This window comes from Equus przewalskii, chromosome 2, assembly GCF_037783145.1.
Source record: "Equus przewalskii isolate Varuska chromosome 2, EquPr2, whole genome shotgun sequence".
Lineage (NCBI taxonomy): Eukaryota > Metazoa > Chordata > Mammalia > Perissodactyla > Equidae > Equus > Equus przewalskii.
In genome coordinates, this window is record NC_091832.1 from 24,092,086 (window position 1) to 24,111,422 (window position 19,337).

Consider the following 19,337-nt stretch of genomic DNA (forward strand, 5'->3'; position numbering starts at 1 on the left):
GGCCCGCTCCCTCCTCCCGCGGGCAGGAGCCCAGGCCAAGTGGGCGCGCCCGGCCCGGGGCGGCCGGGATCCGGTGTCGGCTGCAGCTGGCAGTGCGGCGGGCGCGGGTGCGGAGCGGGCGGCCGGCAGGCCGGCTATTAATAACGCGGCCGCCGAGCCTGGGGTCGCTCAGCCATGGCCAGCCTGGAGCCCCGGCGCGGCGGGGACGGCGCCGCCCAGGCCGCGAGGTAGGACCGTCCAGGGCCCGCGTGGCCGTCCCCGTGGGGAAGGGGCGCTGGAAGAATTCCCTGCCCCCACCCGGGAGAACCTTTCGCTTTGCTGGGGGGTGGGGGTGGATAGTGGTCCAGCCGGGGTGGGGCACGGGGCGGAGCCACCCTGCGATAGGGGAGTGCTGGCCCGGGGTCCTTGGCACCTCCTTTTGTCTGTGGCTTTTTATAATATCCCCTCACCCTCTCACGGGCTGTGTGGGATTAACCCTTTCAGACTAGTGGGCATCAACCGTCACATGCCATTTGGCCCATAGTAGCCAAAGATGGTACTTGTTTTCTTTCATTCCTCACCCCAAATGCAACTGGAGATGGAGGCCTCCAGTTGCTGAACTCGCTGTGTGGAGTATACTTGGTGCAAGGTGGGGCGTCTGCCAGCTTGGAGTTAAGAATCTGTTCAGGCAGGCAGCTTGTCTCCTGTCTGTGGTCTGGGATGAGGGTTGGGGGACAGGGTCTCCTGTCCCAGACCAGCAGGAGGGCCTTGACTGGCCAGGGACTGTGGAGGGGAGGCCATCTCCCATTGGTCCACGCTGTCAGCTTACCTCTGCTTAGGGGGAAGGGACCTGTGGCTGAAGGATTTGGGACAAGTAGGGAGTATGTCCGTCCCAGGTCGGACTGTAGCCCTGGACTTCCCAATGTACCAAGAGGTGGAGATGCAAATACACACACCCTCACACCCATTCACTGTCGCACACAGCACAAAGCTGAGCATAGTTTTAGACATACACTACCTGTACTGCCATACACACATGCAGGTACACACGAGTCGGACACACACCAGCTCAGGCCTGCACAGTGTCCCAGCCACAGCCCTCATGGGCAGAGCTGCTGGAGTCCTCTGGGGACAGGGACAGAGTGGCAGAGGCAGGCTGCTGCCTGGGGCCTAAGGAAGCCTGAGGTCAAGGGCCCCAGCCGAGCTGGCTCCCTTGCCCCTAGACCCCCCATAATCTACTTTTTCTCCAGCTCCTTAGAGAGAGGCAGGCGTGTGAGGGCAGCGTCTAGCGGTGGCCTGGCACTGCAGGTGGGGTGACTGAGGCGACATGGTGTGTGGTAACAGCACTGCTTCGAAGCCAGGAGGCCTGGGTTCTACTTCCAGCTTTGTCACTCGACCTTGGGCAAGTTTCCTCCTTGGATCTGCCGGTTTCTGCCTGCCTGCCTTCCACAGAGCCCCACCCTGGAGACAGAGAGAAGAACTATACTTGTCCTTAGGGAATTGGCTGTCAGGGGAGACAGACACATGCACTTGCGTAACACAAAGCGCTATGTGCAAAGATGAGCTGCAAACAAAGTGCCCATGAGAACGCAAGAATAGGTGTTGTCTGGGAAACACTTCTCAGAGGGGGTGGAGTTTGAGGGGGCTTTGAAGGAGGAGTAGAAATTTGCTAGGTAAATAGATATAAATATATTCTGAATGCTGTGTGCCCAGCCCTATTATACACGCTGTCGTGCCTCTCTTAGACCTCACACTTACCCTAGGAGGAGAGTGGTAAAAAGGAGCTTGGCTGTGCCAGCCTTCAGGCTCCACCACTTACCAGTCGTGGACACTCGAGTGAGTTCTTTACTCTGTGCTTTGGTTTCCTCATCTATAAAATGAGGATAATAGACCAACATTATATCAATGAGGATCCATGTAAAGTGCTTAGAATATTGCCTTGAACATGGTTACGCCGTTCCAGGGTGGAGGACTCAGCAGGCGCACAATGTGAGAGTCGTCTGCTGGGAAAGCAGGACTCTGTTGACCATCAGGGTGGGTCTGGCTGGCTGGGCAGGTACCTCCTTCCTGGCAGTGGGAACTTTACCTTTCCGGGTGGTGCAGGACTGTTCCCTAGTCAGGAGGTTTACAGTGAGCTGTATTTTCTCAGCTGGATCCTTTAGACGCTGTGGGCTAGGAGTAGGAGATGTAAAAAGTTAACGCACGTTCCAGATTGTCAAACGGTGGCTGGGTTGTGGGGAGTAATGAGAGAGGAGGCTGAAAAGGTATGTTGGGGCCACATCTTTAAGGGCCTTGAATCTGCGCTAAGCAGTTGGCTATCTACAGGGGAAGTGGAGCGACGTGGTTTGCTGTATGTTGTACAAGCTGTGGCACTGTAGACAAGAGACCAGGATGAGAAGGAGGAAGGCGCGTTAGAAGGCCGGTACGAAAGTGCAGGTGAGAGTAATGACTTGGACTAGGGGCGGCGCCCTGGAATGAAGAGGCGGATGGAGACTGGAGACTTTCTGAGATAGAAAGGCCAGTTCTCAGTGAATTGGCTATATAAGGAGGGAAAAAGCTGTTGAAAAGTTTCTTGCTTCATCAACCTGGTGTAGAGTGATGTGTTTCTCTGAGCTGGAGAACACAAGTGCAGCAAGCTTGGGGAGGATATTTTGGGGGCAGTTGAGTTTGAGGGGCCAGGAGACATCAGGTGAAGATATCTAAAAAACACTTCTTCTCTGGTAAAGTGATGTGAATGGACTAGGTGATTGTTGAGGTTGTCTTCAAGCTTTAAGCTTTGGTGCTCATGCTAGGTTGAGTGAGGCCAGTGATGTCTGGGGCCTGGTGAAGCCACACCTTTGTGGTTTCCAGAGGGCCACCCTGAGACACAGGAAGGGAAGCCTGGGATTCCTGGGGTGTTAGAGACAAGGACAGAGTACATAATGACAGAATAAAAATAATCTTTAGGAATTTAGAGTTGATATAGAGCTTAAAACCTGCACACAAGTAGGCCTTTTCAAGATAGTTAAAGTCTTTGATACGTGGGGGCTTTTCACTTATACTTTATACCTAAAAAAAAAAAAAGAAAGTTTCTTGAAAGCTACACTCAAATTGAGTCTGTTATATGACTGGTGCACACTGAGTATCTGAGTAATTGAGAAAATTAACCTCTTTTAACCTCAGTTTCCTCGTCTGTAAGATGGGGATAATAGATGTAACTACTTCGTAGAATTGTTGAGGATTAAATGAGTTGATACACGTAAAGCATTTAGAACAGGGCCTGGCACATATAACACCTTTATAAGTGTAATTTGTTATTATTATTTCCATGGTATTTTATATTTTCAAAGAATTGCTGAGAGATCCAAGGTAGGTAAGATGCATTTGAAACAGGAAAGACCAAAGCCACCTGAATGCCAAAGAAACAGGAGAGCATTCCTTAAGAGGAACTGATTAAGCTAGCAGGCAACAGGCAGCTGGTTAAGGGGCTTCCACGTTAGAATCACAGAATCTGAATTCAAGAGCCTTTTACGGCTCGGAGGATGGGCTGATTCTAACAAGAGGAATGAAGTCTTATTGGAACAAGAGGTGTAGCTCAAAAGCACTTGGTGTGAAAAAGTCTTCAGGATTTTAGTCAAACTCTGCATTTGGCAAGCACATGATGGAGCTGCCCTGTATGCTAAGGGAACCTTGGCTGCATCAATAGGAGTATAGTGTCCAGAGACTGACTGCTCAGAGCACACCTGGGTACTGCTTTCAATAGCCATCCCTAAGAGACAGTGACAATTTGGAGTCTGGTTGAAAGGAATTGACCCAGATGAGGAGGGCACTAGGCATGCATGGAACAATTGAAAGTTAGTTCTCTTTAGGTGTTTAAAGAACTTACATGTCAAAGAAGTTAGATTTGTCTGATTCTAGAAAGAAGAATCAAGTCCAGGTAAGAGCTGCAGGGAAGAAGGCTTTACCACAACACTAGAATTTTCTTATGACAGTGGAACAAATAGTGGTGGCTCAGGTGTGAGTTTCCTGTCCTTGAAGGTATGTAAGCGGAGAGTGACATTGACATCATGGGGATGTTGTCAGGGGATCTAAGCAATGGGCTGTGTGGGGATAGATCGATGGAGGGAAGGGTACAGACAAGTGTTAGAACCTGACGTAATCTAGGCCTGTGGCCCGATGGCTCCAGTCACGAACCATCCTGGGATTGTGGCTACCCTCTCACTTTAGGTCATTTCTCTTGCAGGGAAACAGAAGCAGAGGCCAGTTCTCCTCTTCAGGAGGAGAACTCTGAATCCCTGGATGAGGCGGGGACCTTGAACCCAGAAGTTACTCTATCTTTGGAGGGGACCTTGAGTTTAGAGGACATTCTGTACCTGGGGGACACGGATGACTTTGATGAGACACTGTTCCTGGAAGAGACTGAGAGGCCTGAGGAGACACTGTATATTGAGGAGACCAGACAGCCAGATGAGGCGCTGTATGTGGAAGAGCCTGTGAAGCCGGAGGAGACACTGCACGTGAAGGAGGCTGTGAAGCCAGATGAGATACAGTTTGTAGAAGAGCCCGTGAAGCCAGAAAAGACCACAAGCCCAGAGCAGCTTGTTTATGGGGGCGAGACAGTTATGAGTGAAGAGAAACCTAACCCTGAGGAGAGCCTCAGAGCCGGGCCTACGCCCAGCACAGAGAGCCTCAGCGTCGAGGACCTGGAATTGCTAGACGGCCGTTTCCAGCAATGTGTCCAAGCTGTGGCCCAGCTGGAAGAGGAGAGGGATCAGCTCATCCATGAGCTTGTGCTGCTCCGGGAACCCGCCCTACAGGAGGTGCAACAAGTCCATGAGGACATCCTGGCTGCCTACAAACTGCATGCCCAAGCAGAGCTGGAGAGGGATGCGCTGAGGGAGGAGATCCGGCTGGTCAAGCAGAAGCTGTTCAAGGTGATGAAGGAGTGTGTGGCCTACCAATACCAGCTGGAGAGCCGCCGGCAGGATGTGGCCCAGTTTGCCGATTTCCGGGAAGTGCTGACTAAACGGGCAGCCCAGCTCTCGGAGGAACTGGCCCAACTCCAGGATGCCTATCAGAAGCAGAAGGAGCAGTTACGGCAGCAACTAGAAGCACCTCCAAGCCAGAGGGACGGGCACTTCCTCCAGGAGAGCCGGCGGCTCTCTGCCCGGTTTGAGAACCTCATAGCAGAAAGCCGTCAGGGCCTGGAGGAGGAGTATGAGCCTCAGCTGCTGCGGCTCCTAGAGAGGAAAGAAGCTGCTGCCAAAGCTCTGCAGAAGACGCAGGCCGAGATCCAGGAGATGAAGGAGGCTCTGAGACCCCTGCAAGCGGAGGCCCGGCAGCTCCACCTGCAGAATAAGAACCTGGAGGACCAGATCACGCTTGTGAGGCAAAAGCGAGACGAGGAGGTGCAGCAGTACAGGGTAGGCCCACTGGGCAGGAAAGGAAGCAGGGTCATTTAGCCTGGGGCAGGAAGCGTGACCGGGTCACATGTCTTTTGGGCTAAAGTATACTATCATCCGCAGGAAGAACTTCTTTGGGGCCATTCACTCACTTCTTCACTCCATTCTTCATTTCATTCATTCAGGCTTGGGCTAGGGGCTGAAAATTATCTGCACTTAGTTTACACAGCACTTTTATACCAATGATCTCATTAATCCTCCAGGTCAAATACTGTTTTTTTTGTTTTTTTTTTTTGTGGAAGATAAGCCCTGAGCTAACTACTGCCAATCCTCCTCTTTTTGCTGAGGAAGACTGGCCCTGAGCTAACATCCATGCCCATCTTCCTCTACTTTATATGTGGGACGCCTGCCACAGCATGGCGTGCCAAGTGGTGCCATGTCCGTACCCGGGATCCAAACCGGCGAACCCAGGGCTGCGCAAGTGGAATGTGTGCACTTAACTGCTGCGCCACCCGGTTGGTCCTAAGTTTTCCAGTCTTAAAACTGGGATGAAACCTATAAATCTCTAGCCCTCATTTTCCTTTTTGGTGCATTTGTCATCATTTCCCTTGTATTCAAGCTATTCCTGATTGTGAGCCAGTTCTAATCCCTTTATAGAACTAAGTGGGATATAAACACTAAGTGAATAAACAATTATGTTTGTCTCTCCCACAGACTGAGCTTTCAGAAGTAGGGAGTAAGTTTTACTTCTCTCTGCCACTCAGGCTCAGAGTACACATCAGTTAAGTGTTGATTTACGTGCTGTTGGACACTATGAGAAGGCTACAATGTGGTGCCTTTCCGAGCAGTATTTGTCTTTTGAAACACATTCCTTTGGATAAACTTAAAAACCCTATGCCTCCCAGAGATTCTGATACATCCCCAAGGGAACATGTCTTCTGTTGAAAATGGCTGCATTCACTTCACTCAAGGTTTTGTCAAGCTTTCTGTAGCCTGTATGATGAAAACAGTGGGTTTTTTGTCATAATATTCAGTGTTTTCAAAGAATGCATGTGTGTACTACCCTCACCCACCCAACTCCCTTCACTGCTTTTTTATTGGTCCATAGTCTAATGAAAGGGCACTTATTATTTTTTTGCATGAATACTATCCTTAACAGCTTATACTCAGACAGACATTACATTAATAATTGTAACCCAGGGGGCTGGCCCTATGGCCAAGTGGGTAAGTTAGCATGCTCTGCTTCAATGGCCTGGGTTTTGCCAGCTCGGATCCTGGGTGTGGACCTACGCACCACTCATCAAGCCATGCTGTGGTGGCATCCCACATAGAAGAACTAGAATGACTTACAACTGGGATACGTACTGGGGCTGTGGGGAGAATAAAAGAAAAAAGAGGAAGATTGGCAACAGATGTTAGCTCAGGGCCAATCTTCCTCACCAAAAGGCATACTTTTAAAAAAAATAGATTAAAAAAATAATTGTAACCCAGGGTAGTAAGTAATGTGATTTACGAGAGATGCAGGAAAGAGTGCTATGGATAATGAGATTGTTTTTAGCCATGGGTTAAATCAGAGAACCCTTCGTGGAAGAAATATAATAAAACCATATACATAATTTTAGATTTTCTAATAGCCACATAAAAAAAGAGAAATAGGTGTACGTAACTTGAATATATCTTTTTTTTTTTTTTTAAGGATTGGCACCTGGGCTAACAACTGTTGCCAACCTTTTTTTTTTTTTCTGCTTTATTTCCCAACCCCCCCCCCCCCGGGTACATAGCTGTCTATCTTAGTTGCAGGTCCTTCTAGTTGTGGGATGTGGGACGCCACCTCAACGTGGCCTGACTAGCGGTGCCATGTCCGTGCCCAGGATCCGAACCCTGGGCCGCCGCAGCGGAGCACGTGAACTTAACCACTCGGCCACGGAGCCGGCCCTGAATGTATCTATTTTTCATTGCAGCAACACTGGTTTATAACATTATATAAATTTCAGGTGGACGTCATTATATTTTGATTTCTGTGTAGATTACATCATGTTCACCACCCCAAGACTAATTACAATCCATCACCACACACAGGTGCTACACACCCTTTTGCCCTCCTCCCTCCCCCTTTCTCTGGTTACCACCAATCCAATCTCTGTTTCTATGTATTTGTTTGTTGTTGTTTCTATCTTCTACTTGCGAGTGAGATCATCCGGTATTTGACTTTCTCCCTCTGACTTGTTTCACTTAGCATAATACCCTCAAGGTCCATCCATGTTGTCACAATTGGCTGGATTTCATCGTTTCTTATAGCCAAGCAGTATCGCATTGTGTATATATAGCATGTCTTTATCCATTCATCCCTTGATGGGCACCTAGGTTGCTTCCAAGTCTTGGCTATTGTGAATGGTGCTGCGATGAACATAGGGGTGCATGTATCTTTACGCATTCGTGTTTTCATCTTCTTTGGATAAATACCCAGCAGTGGAATATGGATCATGTGGTAGATCTATTCTTAAATTTTTTTGAGGAATCTCCATACTGTTTTTCATAATAGTTGCACCAGTTTGCACTCCCACCAGCAGTGTATGAGTTCTCTTCTCTCCACATCCTCTCCAACACTTGTTTCTTATCTTGTTAATGATAGCCAAACTGATGGGAGTGAGGTGATATCTCCTTGTAGTTTTGATTTGCATTTCCCTGATAGTTAATGATGAACATCTTTTCATGTGCCTGCTGGACATCTGTATGTCTTCTTTGGATAAATGTCTGTTCAGATCTTTTGCCCATTTTTCAATTTTTTTGTTTTTGAGATGTATGAGTTCTTTGTATATTTTGGATATTGACCCCCTTATCAGATATATGGTTTGCAAATATCTTCTCCCAGTTGTTAGGCTATCTTTTTTTTTTTTTTTTTACTGATGGTTTCCTTTGCTGTGCAGCAGCTTTTTAGTTTGACGTAGTCCCATTTATTTTTCCTATTGTTTCCATTGCCCAGTCAGACATGGTACTTGAAAATTATGCCGCTAAGACCAATGTCGAGGAGTGTACTGCTTGTTTTCTCTAGAAGTTTAATGGTTTCAGGTCTTACATTCAAATATTTCATCCATTTTAATTTTTGTATATGGTGTAAGATAATGGTCTACTTTCATTCTTTTGCACATGGCTGTCCAGTTTTCCCAACACCATTTATTGAAGAGACTTTCCCTTCTCCATGTATGTTCTTGGCTCCCTTATTGAAAATTAGCTGTCTGTAGATGCGTGGGTTTATTTCTGGGCTCTCCATTCTGTTCCATTAATCTGTGTGTGGTTTTGTGCCAGTACCATGCTGTTTTGGTTACAATAGCTTTACAGTATATTTTAAAGTCAGGGATTGTGATACCTCCAGCTTTGTTCTTTTTTTGTCAGGATTCCTTTGACTATTCGGGGTCTTTTGTTGTTCCATTAATGTATTTTATTTAACCCAACATAGTCAAAATATAATTAGTAACTTGGCTGTATGTGAAAGGTGAAAAACTGAAAGGTAAGTTGAACTGTAAAGGTAGGTTGGGGCAGATCACATTGGACTCTGAAATCCACTAGGGATTTTGGACTTTATTCAGTGTTACTTACAGCATTAAAGGTATTTCATCAAGGGAGTAACATGATTCTCTACTTCAAAAAAAAAAAAAAAAAAAATACTGGTGGCAATGTGTAAAATGGTCGAGAGACCCAGAGGCAAGGGACACTAATTATGAAGCTACCGTAGGTAAGAGGAAACAATGGTGTGGGAATAAAAGGAAGGGGGAGGCTGCAAGAACAAATGGGGAATATACTTGGCGATTGAATGGATGCGACAGAGGTAAGGAGTCAGAGGATGCTGAGATTTCAGGCAAGGCGAACTAGTATGGTCGTGTCACAAATCAGGAATTCTCTGTACTAGTTTTCTGACACAGTATCAGAGTCGTAGGATGTTTCTCCCCAGTGATTTTCATCGCTATACTGGACTTGTTTCTGACTTGATGATCCGCGCCTCCTTCCAAAGATCATTCTATGAAGACGCTCTTGAAGAGTGTCTCCTGTCACTGTACCATGACAGAAGTACGAATGAAGGTCTGAAGGAGCTAATTGTTCTTTCTGAAATGGCTTCCTAACTGTGTCTGCCAAAGGTCATTTATGGCATCCGATTACTTTTCAAGGGTACACTTCATTCTTTTTTTTTTTTTCAGGAAGATTAGCCCTGAGCTAACATCTGCTGCCAATCCTCCTCTTTTTGCTGAGGAAGACTGGCCCTGAGCTCATATCCGTGCCCATCTTCCTCTATTTTATATGTGGGATGCCTACCACAGCATGGCTTGCCACGTGGTGCCATGTCCAAACCTGGGATCCAAAGTGGCAAACCCCGGGCCGCCAAGTGGAACGTGTGCACTTAACTGCTGCACCACTGGGCCGACCCCACTCTTAAAATTGTAAACTTTGCCTCTTTGATTGTAAGATGCATCCTGATCTGAGATGATAAAATGTGAAACTCAGAGTCAATGAAATAGTATACTTCAGTATACTTCAAGTGATAATACACTTCAACGTAATAGTTGTAGGAATAAGGCATTGTACCGATGAAGCAGGTATAAACTACCTGTGCCCAGGGCAACAAGGGGGAAGCTTCATAAGAGGATTACCAATAGCTAGCACGTACTTAAAGTTCTTTACCTGTAATTCATTTAATCCTTACCTAAAAGATAGGTACGAACTACTGTCATCATTTGAAAAACGAGCAAGCAGAGGTAAGACAGAAACGTCAAGTCATTTTCCAGCGTTACACACCTAGGAGGTGATGGAAGGATACAACCCTGTGCAACCCACCTCGAGTCCACACTCAACCACTACAAGGTGTCTGAGCTGGGCCTTGAAGAACGAATTCATTGGGTAGACAAGGGAAAGGCATTCCAAGCAGAGGGAACAGCTTATACAAAAGCACGAAAACACAAAGACTTGTTATGGGAAGTGAGCAGCTTAGTGTGGCTGGATTATAAGGAATGTGAGAAGTAGAGTGATGAGGCTGGAGAGGTAGACTGAGACCACACTGTCAAGTTTTATGTATTTTAGGTTGGTGGTTTTCCCCAAAGCCAGACTCTTTTCCCCAAACAGAGCTTTATGTGAAATGCCAATACATAAAACAGGTAAAAGTGGAGCTCGCTTCTGATGAGAGTGGCAGGGGCACTCCAATTTGGCCTCCTGCTGGGGTTTCATGGGAAACAGTTTGAAGACCACTAAAGAGCCTATATATATATGAAGGCAACAAAGCAGTTAAGAACATGAGCTCTAAGCCAGTAGCAAATCCTGGCTCTATCATTTCCTAGCTGGGAAAACCGTGGACAAACTACTTAACGTCTGTGGCACAGCCCGCTCACATGTAATACTACTACTTACACATCATAGGGCTGTTGCAAGGAATGAACTAGTTATTTGTAAAGCATCTGCAATGGTGCCTGGCACAGAGGTATGCACTCTTGAAAGTGTGGAGGGTGGATTGAAAGAGCCTGGAAAGACCACTTAGACCTTATGAGAGAGAATATGAGGTATGTGAGGTAAAATGGTTGGGATTTGATGACTGGTTACGCGGGGGGGGGGGTGGGGGGGGGGTGGGGGGGGCTGGGAGTAGGGGCGGGTAGGGGCGTGGCGGAGGATTTTGCTGAGAATGATCTCACAAGTTTTTAGCTTGAAGTTGGTAGATTGTGAATGCTGAGTATGCTTATTGTCTGCCTGTTTCACATTGATAAGCGTTATGTGTAGGGTGCTGGACATACTAAGAACCAGGAACCTACAATCAGATTGGGAGTTAGACATAAAAAAGATACATAGCAATATAATAAAGCAGATACTGTCTAGGTGACAGAAGTGGCAGGGGTGAAGAAGGCACACCGATCTGTGAGCTGGTCAGGCTAGAGAAGTGCTGTCCAATGGAAGTACAATGCAAGCCATAGATTTTATTTAAAATTTTGAGTAGCCACATTAAAAGAAATTTTAATAGGTGAAATACATTTTTTTAGCCAAGCATATAAAAAATATTATTTCAACATGTAATTAATATCAAAATTTGAGGAATTTTACATTCTTCTGGTGCCAAGTCTTAAAAATCTGCTTATACTTACAGCACATCTCAATTTGGACTAGCCATATTTCAAGTCACGTCATTAGTGGCTTCCATACTGGACAGTGCAGGCTAGAGGAAAACAGTCACGTGAAAAGTAATGGAGGTTCTAGTTAGAGGTAGGGGTCAAACTAGAGGGGGTCTGAATGCCAGACTAAAGAGAGCAGAAAGCCTTTCAAAGACTGGGACGGTATCAGTTTTTAGAGTTAATCTAGTGGTGCTACATAGGATTAAGACTGGAGATTGTCCTTAATGCCAGTCAATGTAGCAATACTCCCTTTATTCCGTGACACTTCCTGTCAGAGCGTGAACAGCGCAGGGTGCCTTCCCCAGCATGTCCTTTTGTGCCTCACCAAAAGAAGAGGTTTTCTAGATAGTGAGGATTGGGAAATTGGGGCACGGAAGTATGCAGATGCTTCCCTTCAGATGACATGCTCTTAGGTGGTGAGGCTGCATCTCTGTGTGGTGCTAAAGCATGGCTAGGCACTAAAAAAGGCCTTTTGACAGTGTTGACGAAAGTTGAGATTCAGTCAGAGTATCAAACACTGTAGACTGACGTGCCACAGGTATATCAAGGATGACTCAGAGAACAAAATATTTAGATCCTTCTAATAACAGCATGTTCCCAAACTGGATTCCTATCTTCTTATTCTTCAAAATCTAAGGTGAAGTCATTGCCCCTTTAAAATAGGCCTTCCAACTTCAACCCTCCCTCCCCTTCCCAACTCCCTCCTGCTTCCTAAGGATCCATGCCAGCTGCAACTAAGCCAGAGACAGATTTGCTCACATCTTCCTTACCTCATCCCTCAGGCATTAATCCTAGGCAGAGACAATTTACAGAAAGCATCCCGCCTGGATCTCAGAGAATGGGAAATGGGACAGTGACCTGAAGGCTCCTGAGGGCCTCCAGGGCATAGCATCTTCATCTTCCAACTTAGCACTTTTGAACAAATTCAGCCTTTTTGTGTAATGAGTTAAAGATACAGGAAATTAACAACCATGAGAGCCAACATCCTAATAAGCCATCTATTTGCATACGATGTTCCAATAAGTACCAGGTGGCTATCTCTGACTTCAAGGAGCTTCAAATACAAAACTGTATTTACTGTTTTCCCTGTAAACTAACAACTCAAATATCTTCTAAACATGGACTTCTGGTAGCTGAACAACTCTCCTAGAATTCTAGTTAATATTTAAAAATAATTGCTTACAGAAAGACTTGGTTTCTTTCAACTTCAATTAAGTTGTAGGATATTACAGACGACTTACTATCTTAGTGGAAACAAACATGCATATGGAACCAGAGGTCTAGAAAATTCTCAGCTCACTGACTAGAGGATCAAAACCCTCCCCAACACTTCTTAAAATTGTAAAGTTACAAAGTCCCTCTGAGTACCTGTCCACCCTTTGCGGGATTCTGTTAAGAAGCTGTGGTTAACAGACAAGACTCCTTTCAGGCCACCATTTTGAAGAGCAGTATCACTTTGTCAAAACACCACCTCTGTGAATCTCAGTCTCTCAACCTCAGTACTGCTACGAAGACTAAACACTGAACAAGAAAGTGCTTTATAAACGATAATGGACAATGTCAGGTTTTTATTGTTTGGCTCATTAGAAATGTTCTTGGCGCTCTCATGCAGGAACAGCTGGAGGAAATGGAAGAACGACAGAGGCAGTTAAGAAGTGGGGTGCAACTCCAGCAACAGAAGAACAAAGAGATGGAGCAGCTAAGAATCAGCCTTGCTGAAGAGCTCTCAACTTACAGGTCAGTTTTTGCTGCTACCCAAATCTCAACTAACACTGGCTCAGGGGATGACGGGGAGGGCTGATGTTGCTCAGGGGATATTTTACTTAACAGTAAAAAACAACAAAAATGATTTGGGAAATTATTTTCAAATGTGCTCATCCATCAACAGACAGAAAATGGCTCTCTTTTTTTCAAGGGCTATGCTACTCAAGAGCCTGGAACAGGCTAACGCTCCCACTTCTCAGACAGGTGGAATCGAGACACAGTCTCAAGGTGATCCTTGTGGGTACAAGAGTGGTGTTTGCATCATTGCTGCTTTCCTAACAATACTAATGCCTTAAAAAAATTTAAGTGTGTGTCTAATGACAAATAAGTCACTTAGGGATAACACATACCTCCAAATTGCCTGGTTCAAGCATTCAGGGTTCACCTGGAATGTTTCAACTTCTAGTAGGACTCAAAATATGCCCTAATTATCACGGAATTCTGTAACAGGATAAAACATTGAGGCTCTGTGCATTCTTACTTTCCTCACCACCCCCCAACCCAATGTGCTGTTCATAAATAGTTTCCTTAGAATAGCAGAGAAGGCAGTAATGTTACCTAAGACTTACTCAGACTGTGACAAAGGAGGCCAAGAAAACTGAATTAATCTGTAAGTCATAAACAAAGCTGAACAGGGTGTTGTTTATAGGATGAGGGACAGGATTATTGCTTAATATGTGAAAGCAGCAGCATGCCTATCCATTAATTTCTTTATATACCAATATGGTCTCATATTCTTTATAAAGTCTTAAATTCTCTTGGATAAAGAAACTAAGGATAAAAAAGGTCTGTGTCGAGTAGACAGATGCCCATTAATTTTATTCCTAATTTCCTAGTTAATCTTACATCTTGGATACAAATTCTCAGATAACTATTATAACTGATGCTTTTCCTCTATTACTAGTATTTTCTTTTACTGTTTTATCCAGGGATAAATGATTACACTTATTGTTTGGGAAATTAGAACCTTGTAATTGAGGAAAATGATCTGCTAAACACCTTTGTGTGGATCAGATTAAAAGCGCAATAGGGAAAAGGCAATGATTAATCCAAAGAAAAGAACCTACAGGATTTCATGCACTGTAATTAATACCTGTGTAAAGTTAACCTGGGCAGAGAAGTACTTTAGCTAGCCCCTCCTATCACTATCACATAGCTTACCACTTATTCTATTTTGCAAATAGGAGGCACTCAAATATTTGCTCGGGGAAAGTCATCCCTGATCATACAAAAATCACACTCTAGCAATCTCTCTCCAACACAGCATGCACTAACTAAACTTTAGAAGTTCACTGTTAAAAACTTTACACTGTATTATTTCAAGTTGCAGAAAGTGTAAACTTATTTTTTTTTCTCTCAACCTTACAGGGGCTGTTTAGAAAGGTATGGCCAAATCTGTAACCCAGAAACAAAAAAGACTTCTTAGCAAAGGATCACTAAGTACCCTTTGGACATTTTTTTCCCCCAAACAGAAGGGAGTGCCAGGGACTTGGCAAGCAATTCACCCTGGAAAGTTACAAATACTGCCTGACCTGTTTAAAAAGATTCTAGGGCTGGCTGGATGCAGAACACCATCAGTCAACTCTGAGCTGGATTCCATTTCACAGGCTGCTGGTACTGATCTCAATGTACTGAGGAATGGAAAAATGAGCTTCCTGTCCTCCAGCAGCAACGCTCACATGCAGACTGCGGAAAAGATGAATGTATGGACACATCTTATAGTATTGTGAAGAATCTATCTTGCCTTGTGTTGATCCAAACGAAAAACATTTTTTTGGAGCACAGATGGGGTCAAAAAGGCAGCCGATTTTCATTATATGGGTTCACAATTTGAATTATTTTGTGCAATGAGTGTTAGAATTTAAATGAATTCTTTTACAAAATTTACTTTTCTTTAAGTCTATGCTCACTCATACAGTTTACTCTTAATTGTGTCAAGATAATTCTCACCATACTCTAGAAGAACTACTGACTTGGGAAAAAAGAACCAATCCAGATTTGAACCTAAAGGTTACGGATTTTCAGATTTCTGCAAAGATATTACCTAATGAAAATGATTTGGGGTCCGAGTGATCTACTCAGTTAAACTGAGTGATTAGCAAAGAACCAGGCGTTTTATCTGGTTATGGGACTTGGCGACAAAGGCTATCAAGAGCCTATTATTTCTAACGTCTAAGTACAGGCTCTAGTGAAACACATACTGCGGAGATTCAACCTCTCTAAGAGAAAAGGTTCAAACACCTTTTCCAAATTTAAATTTTGCCTTAAGTTCTTTCTGCCACATTGCCTTTGAGATTCTTGAAAGTGAAGGTAGTTCTCTAGGGATGGACTTCAAAAAGATGTTATTTTATCAAAGACTAACCTGAGCACCTCTGATTCAGTGTTTTATGTCTTCCACTTTCCCCGGGAAGGAGTAAAGCTCTTTTCTATAGCTCTGGGTCTATTATATTTAATTCGGTTCTTGATAGTCGAAGACCACAGAAAATAACTGTCATCTGAGCAACTTTTCTAGAAGCCAGAGACTGCTGTTTGATGGAAGTTATATACTAAATAAAACCCATCAGCATGGGGTTATGTAGAAAAGCAATTTATTCCATTATAAGCACTTACACAGTTAGTCATGAAGAGTAACAGGCCTGCTGGTGAAACAGGTCACCCAAAATAGAGATGGTATCAAACTAGTGGTCAAGGACTAACTCCTAAAAAAAAAAAGCAACTCTTATCCAGGATTAATTTAATTTTAAAAACAAATACAAGCTATTGATTCACTCTTCTCAACTTAACTGGACAGTCTACCTGTGGTACAACTGTCAGGTAAAAACATACATCTTTACAACTTGGTGGTCCCAAGTTTTTTTTAAAAAAAAACCATTTCACAGAAAGGAAAGAAATAATATGAAAACAGCTCAAGAAATACACTAACAAGCAAAAATATATGGGGAAAGAGGAACACGTAGTTTTGACTTAATTGGAGAAACTGAGAGGTCTACATAGGAAAATGTGCATCCTGGAAAGTCAGGTGTGAAGATTTTAGAGTAGGAATTTGTATGACTTGAATCTCCCCTATTTCCTGAATAAAAACAACACCTTGCAGGATTTATACTTCATGGCTCAGACACCTACCTCACTTGGCAATATTCCTTACTCACCCTAGCCTTTACTTAAATGAGTCTGAAAAACTTGGGGATATAGCATTAAGAAGAAAAATAACCACACACAATGTTCCCCTTTCTGGGGCTACTTTAAACATTTGTTACTAGAAAATTCCTGAAGAAAATTTAAATATAAGTCTGTGGCTTTGCTGAATCAAGTCCCCCAGTTAATATTTAGAAAACACCCTCTGTTTGGGCTAATAGCATTGTTGAGGGTACCTATCAGAGAGGGGTAGCCAAACAAAGTCTGTGTCTCAAAACCAGTGTTATATCAATCTCAGGGTTGAGAGGAAAAAAAGGGGAGTCTAAAATCACAAGAAGTGCAGACATATCTAGGACCCTTGTCCTTCTGGATCCACGCTTCCTTCAGGGTCTTCATCATTATAAATATTCTCTGCCTGCCCAAAAACAAGAAAAAGAGAAAAGAGTATTTAGTAAACATAAAGGCTACTTCTGGAAGTGAAGGTTTCAAACAGATGAGGCCAGAAAGGCAGACTGTGGGCCATACAGTCTCTGCTGCAACTATTCAGCGCTGCAGTTGTGGGATGAAAGCAGCCACAGACAATCTGCAAGTGAATGGGGATGGCTGTGCTCCAATAAAAGCGGGCAGCTGGCCCACAGGCCAAGCTCCCTGGGGGAGGACATTCCCACAGAACTAAGTATGGTTACTGTTTGTCTTGATAATCAACCTTCTTGAGTTCTTTAACAAGACATTATTCATAATAGTCAAAAAGTAAAAACACAAATATCCATCAACTGATGAATGGATAAATAAAATGATACATCCATATAATACTATACTGTTTGGCAATAAAAAAAGGTAGTTACGTATTGTATGATTTCATTTATATTAAATGTGCAGAATAGGCAAACCCATAGAGAAAGTAGATTGGTGGCTGCCTATTGCTGGGTGGACTGGAGGAAAATGGGGAGTGGTGGCTAATGGGTATGCAGTTTCTTTTTGGGGTAACTGTGTTGATAGGTGCACAATTCTGTGAGTATATTAAAAATCACTGAATTGTGCATTTAAAAGAGAGAGAACCCCCTCAAAATCGCATGTTCCAAATCTCAATTTATTATATTTTTTTTTGAGGAAGATTAGCCCTGAGCTAACATCTGCTGCCAATCCTCCTCTTTTTGCTGAGGAAGACTGGCCCTGAGCTAACATCCATGCCCATCTTCCTCTACTTTATATGTGGGATGCCTACCACCCAGCATGGCTTGCGAAGCGGTGCCATGTCCGTACCTGGGATCTGAACCAGTGAACCCCGGGCTGCTGAGGTGGAACGTGCGCACTTAACTGCTGCACTGCTGGGCCGGCCCCTATAATTATTTTTAAAGGAAAACTCCTCTTGCATTAAAATAAACTCTACTCCTATCACTTGATGAAATACCTGTCTCCCAAGGCATAATCTTCAACACAGAAATCACTTTTATTTGGGCAAAATTCACTGTTCTTAGCATCTACGATGCACAAATCGCTAGGCTGGTGCTGCAGAGGACAGGATAGTCTTGTCTTCAAAGAGTCTGTGATCTGACTGCAGGGATAATGGATGTATACAAATGTGTGGTACTTTCTGACAATAGATGTATGTTTCTCCCTGCCACCAACTGGGTGCCTAACAATTCAGTTCTGACACTAACTACCCAGAGGCAGCATCAGACCTCATAGGTCTAAGGGCTGTGACTAAGGCTTCAGTCTCAGAAGACTGTCCTCACTTTTAGAGATCAGTGTCAAACCCTGAGTGCCCAAGATACCTGCACACTTCTGTCCAACTTGGCTATCAATTTGAGGGTTTCCACAAGCCCCGCTCAGGTCTGATAATTTGCTGGGATGACTCACAGAACTCAGGAAACTGCTTTACTTACTATTACTGGTTTATTATAAAGACTACAACTCAGGAACAGCCAAATGGAAGAGATGTATAAGGCAAGGTGGGGAGGGAGCACAGAGCTTCCATACCCTCTGTGTAGCACTGATACATGATGGAGGCTCATCAAATCAAGAGCTTTTTCAAGAGTTTTTTTTTTTTTTAAAGATTGGCACCTGAGGGGATGGCACCGTGGCTGAATGGCTAAGTTTGCGCACTCTGGTTTGGCAGCCCAGGGTTTTCGCTGGTTCGGACTCTAGGTGTGGACATGGCACCACTCATCAGGCCACACTGAGGCAGCGTCCCACATGCCACAACTAGAAGGACCCACAACTGAAATATATAACTATGTACTGGGAAGATTTGGGGAGAAAAAAGCTGGGGCGGGGGGGAGAAGACTGGCACTTGAGCTAACAACTGTTGCCAATCTTCCTTTTCTTCCCCGCTTCTTCTTCTCCCCAAAGCCCCCCAGTACACAGTTGTATATCCTCGTTGTGAGTGCCTCTGGTTGTGCTATGTGGGACGCCGCCTCAGCATGGTCTGATGATCGGTGCCACGTCCACGCCCAGGATCCGAACCAGCGAACCCCTGGGCAGCTGGAGTGTGCGAACTTAACTACTCGGCCACGGGGCTGGCCCCTCCAAGAGTTTTTGTAGAGCTCAATCCCACCCCAAACCTATGCCTGTGGTGAGTGGGACTGAAAATTCCAACTCTCTAATCAAGTGTTTGGTCTTTCTGGAGACTAGTCCCACCCTGAGCCTGTATAGAGGTCCCTTAAGTCACCTCCCTCAGCCTAAAACTCTGGTGTGACCAAAAGGGGCTCCTTATAAATAGCAATAGAGACTCCTATTGAAAATCCCAACGGTTTTAGGAACTCTGGCAGGAATCCGGACAAAGACCAAATATTTACTTTTTCTTATACCATAATAATTCTTAAAAAATTGAGTAAAATAACAACCTGGCCTGGAGGTAATGGCCTTGAAAGTGGTATAGTTCAACCTCCTACAACATTCCCATGGCCAACTACTAAAATACCTTTAACTGACA

The 19,337-nt window shown here is 44.5% G+C and overlaps 2 protein-coding genes across 7 annotated transcripts in view; one reads left to right on the forward strand and one right to left on the reverse strand.

The window, feature by feature from the left end:
• Nucleotides 1–16,023, forward strand: SYNC (syncoilin, intermediate filament protein). Of its 4 annotated transcripts, none has more exons than XM_008521859.2 (5): nucleotides 1–227; nucleotides 4,202–5,381; nucleotides 13,116–13,240; nucleotides 13,419–13,504; nucleotides 14,636–16,023. In XM_008521859.2, the coding sequence occupies exons 1-5, from the start codon at nucleotides 175–177 to the stop codon at nucleotides 14,644–14,646; spliced, it is 1,455 nt and encodes a 484-aa protein (XP_008520081.2). In that variant the 5' UTR covers nucleotides 1–174; the 3' UTR covers nucleotides 14,647–16,023. The 4 variants fall into 4 exon arrangements, with proteins under 4 accessions (XP_008520081.2, XP_008520082.2, XP_008520080.2 ...); XM_008521860.2 differs by having other exon boundaries at nucleotides 13,419–13,495; XM_008521858.2 differs by lacking the exon at nucleotides 14,636–16,023 and having other exon boundaries at nucleotides 13,419–13,701.
• Nucleotides 7,340–19,337, reverse strand: part of RBBP4 (RB binding protein 4, chromatin remodeling factor) — a 27,227-nt gene continuing 15,229 nt past the window's right edge. For 2 of the 3 annotated variants that reach the window (XM_008521856.2, XM_070610381.1), the window contains exon 12: nucleotides 15,839–16,817. In XM_008521856.2, coding sequence (XP_008520078.2) covers nucleotides 16,752–16,817 — 66 coding nt within the window. In that variant the 3' untranslated portion in view covers nucleotides 15,839–16,751. Of the gene's footprint in view, nucleotides 9,410–15,838; nucleotides 16,818–19,337 lie in introns of those variants that run through there. The other variant, XM_008521857.2, reaches the window with a different exon arrangement.

Excerpts from the sequence above, each read along its gene's own strand:
- SYNC (XM_008521858.2), top strand. The coding sequence starts at position 175 with ATGGCCAGCCTGGAGCCCCGGCGCGGCGGGGACGGCGCCGCCCAGGCC. Across the intron at positions 228-4,201 it reads GGCGCCGCCCAGGCCGCGAG|GGAAACAGAAGCAGAGGCCA; the intron begins GTAGGACCGTCC and ends TTTCTCTTGCAG. Across the intron at positions 5,382-13,115 it reads AGGAGGTGCAGCAGTACAGG|GAACAGCTGGAGGAAATGGA; the intron begins GTAGGCCCACTG and ends GCTCTCATGCAG.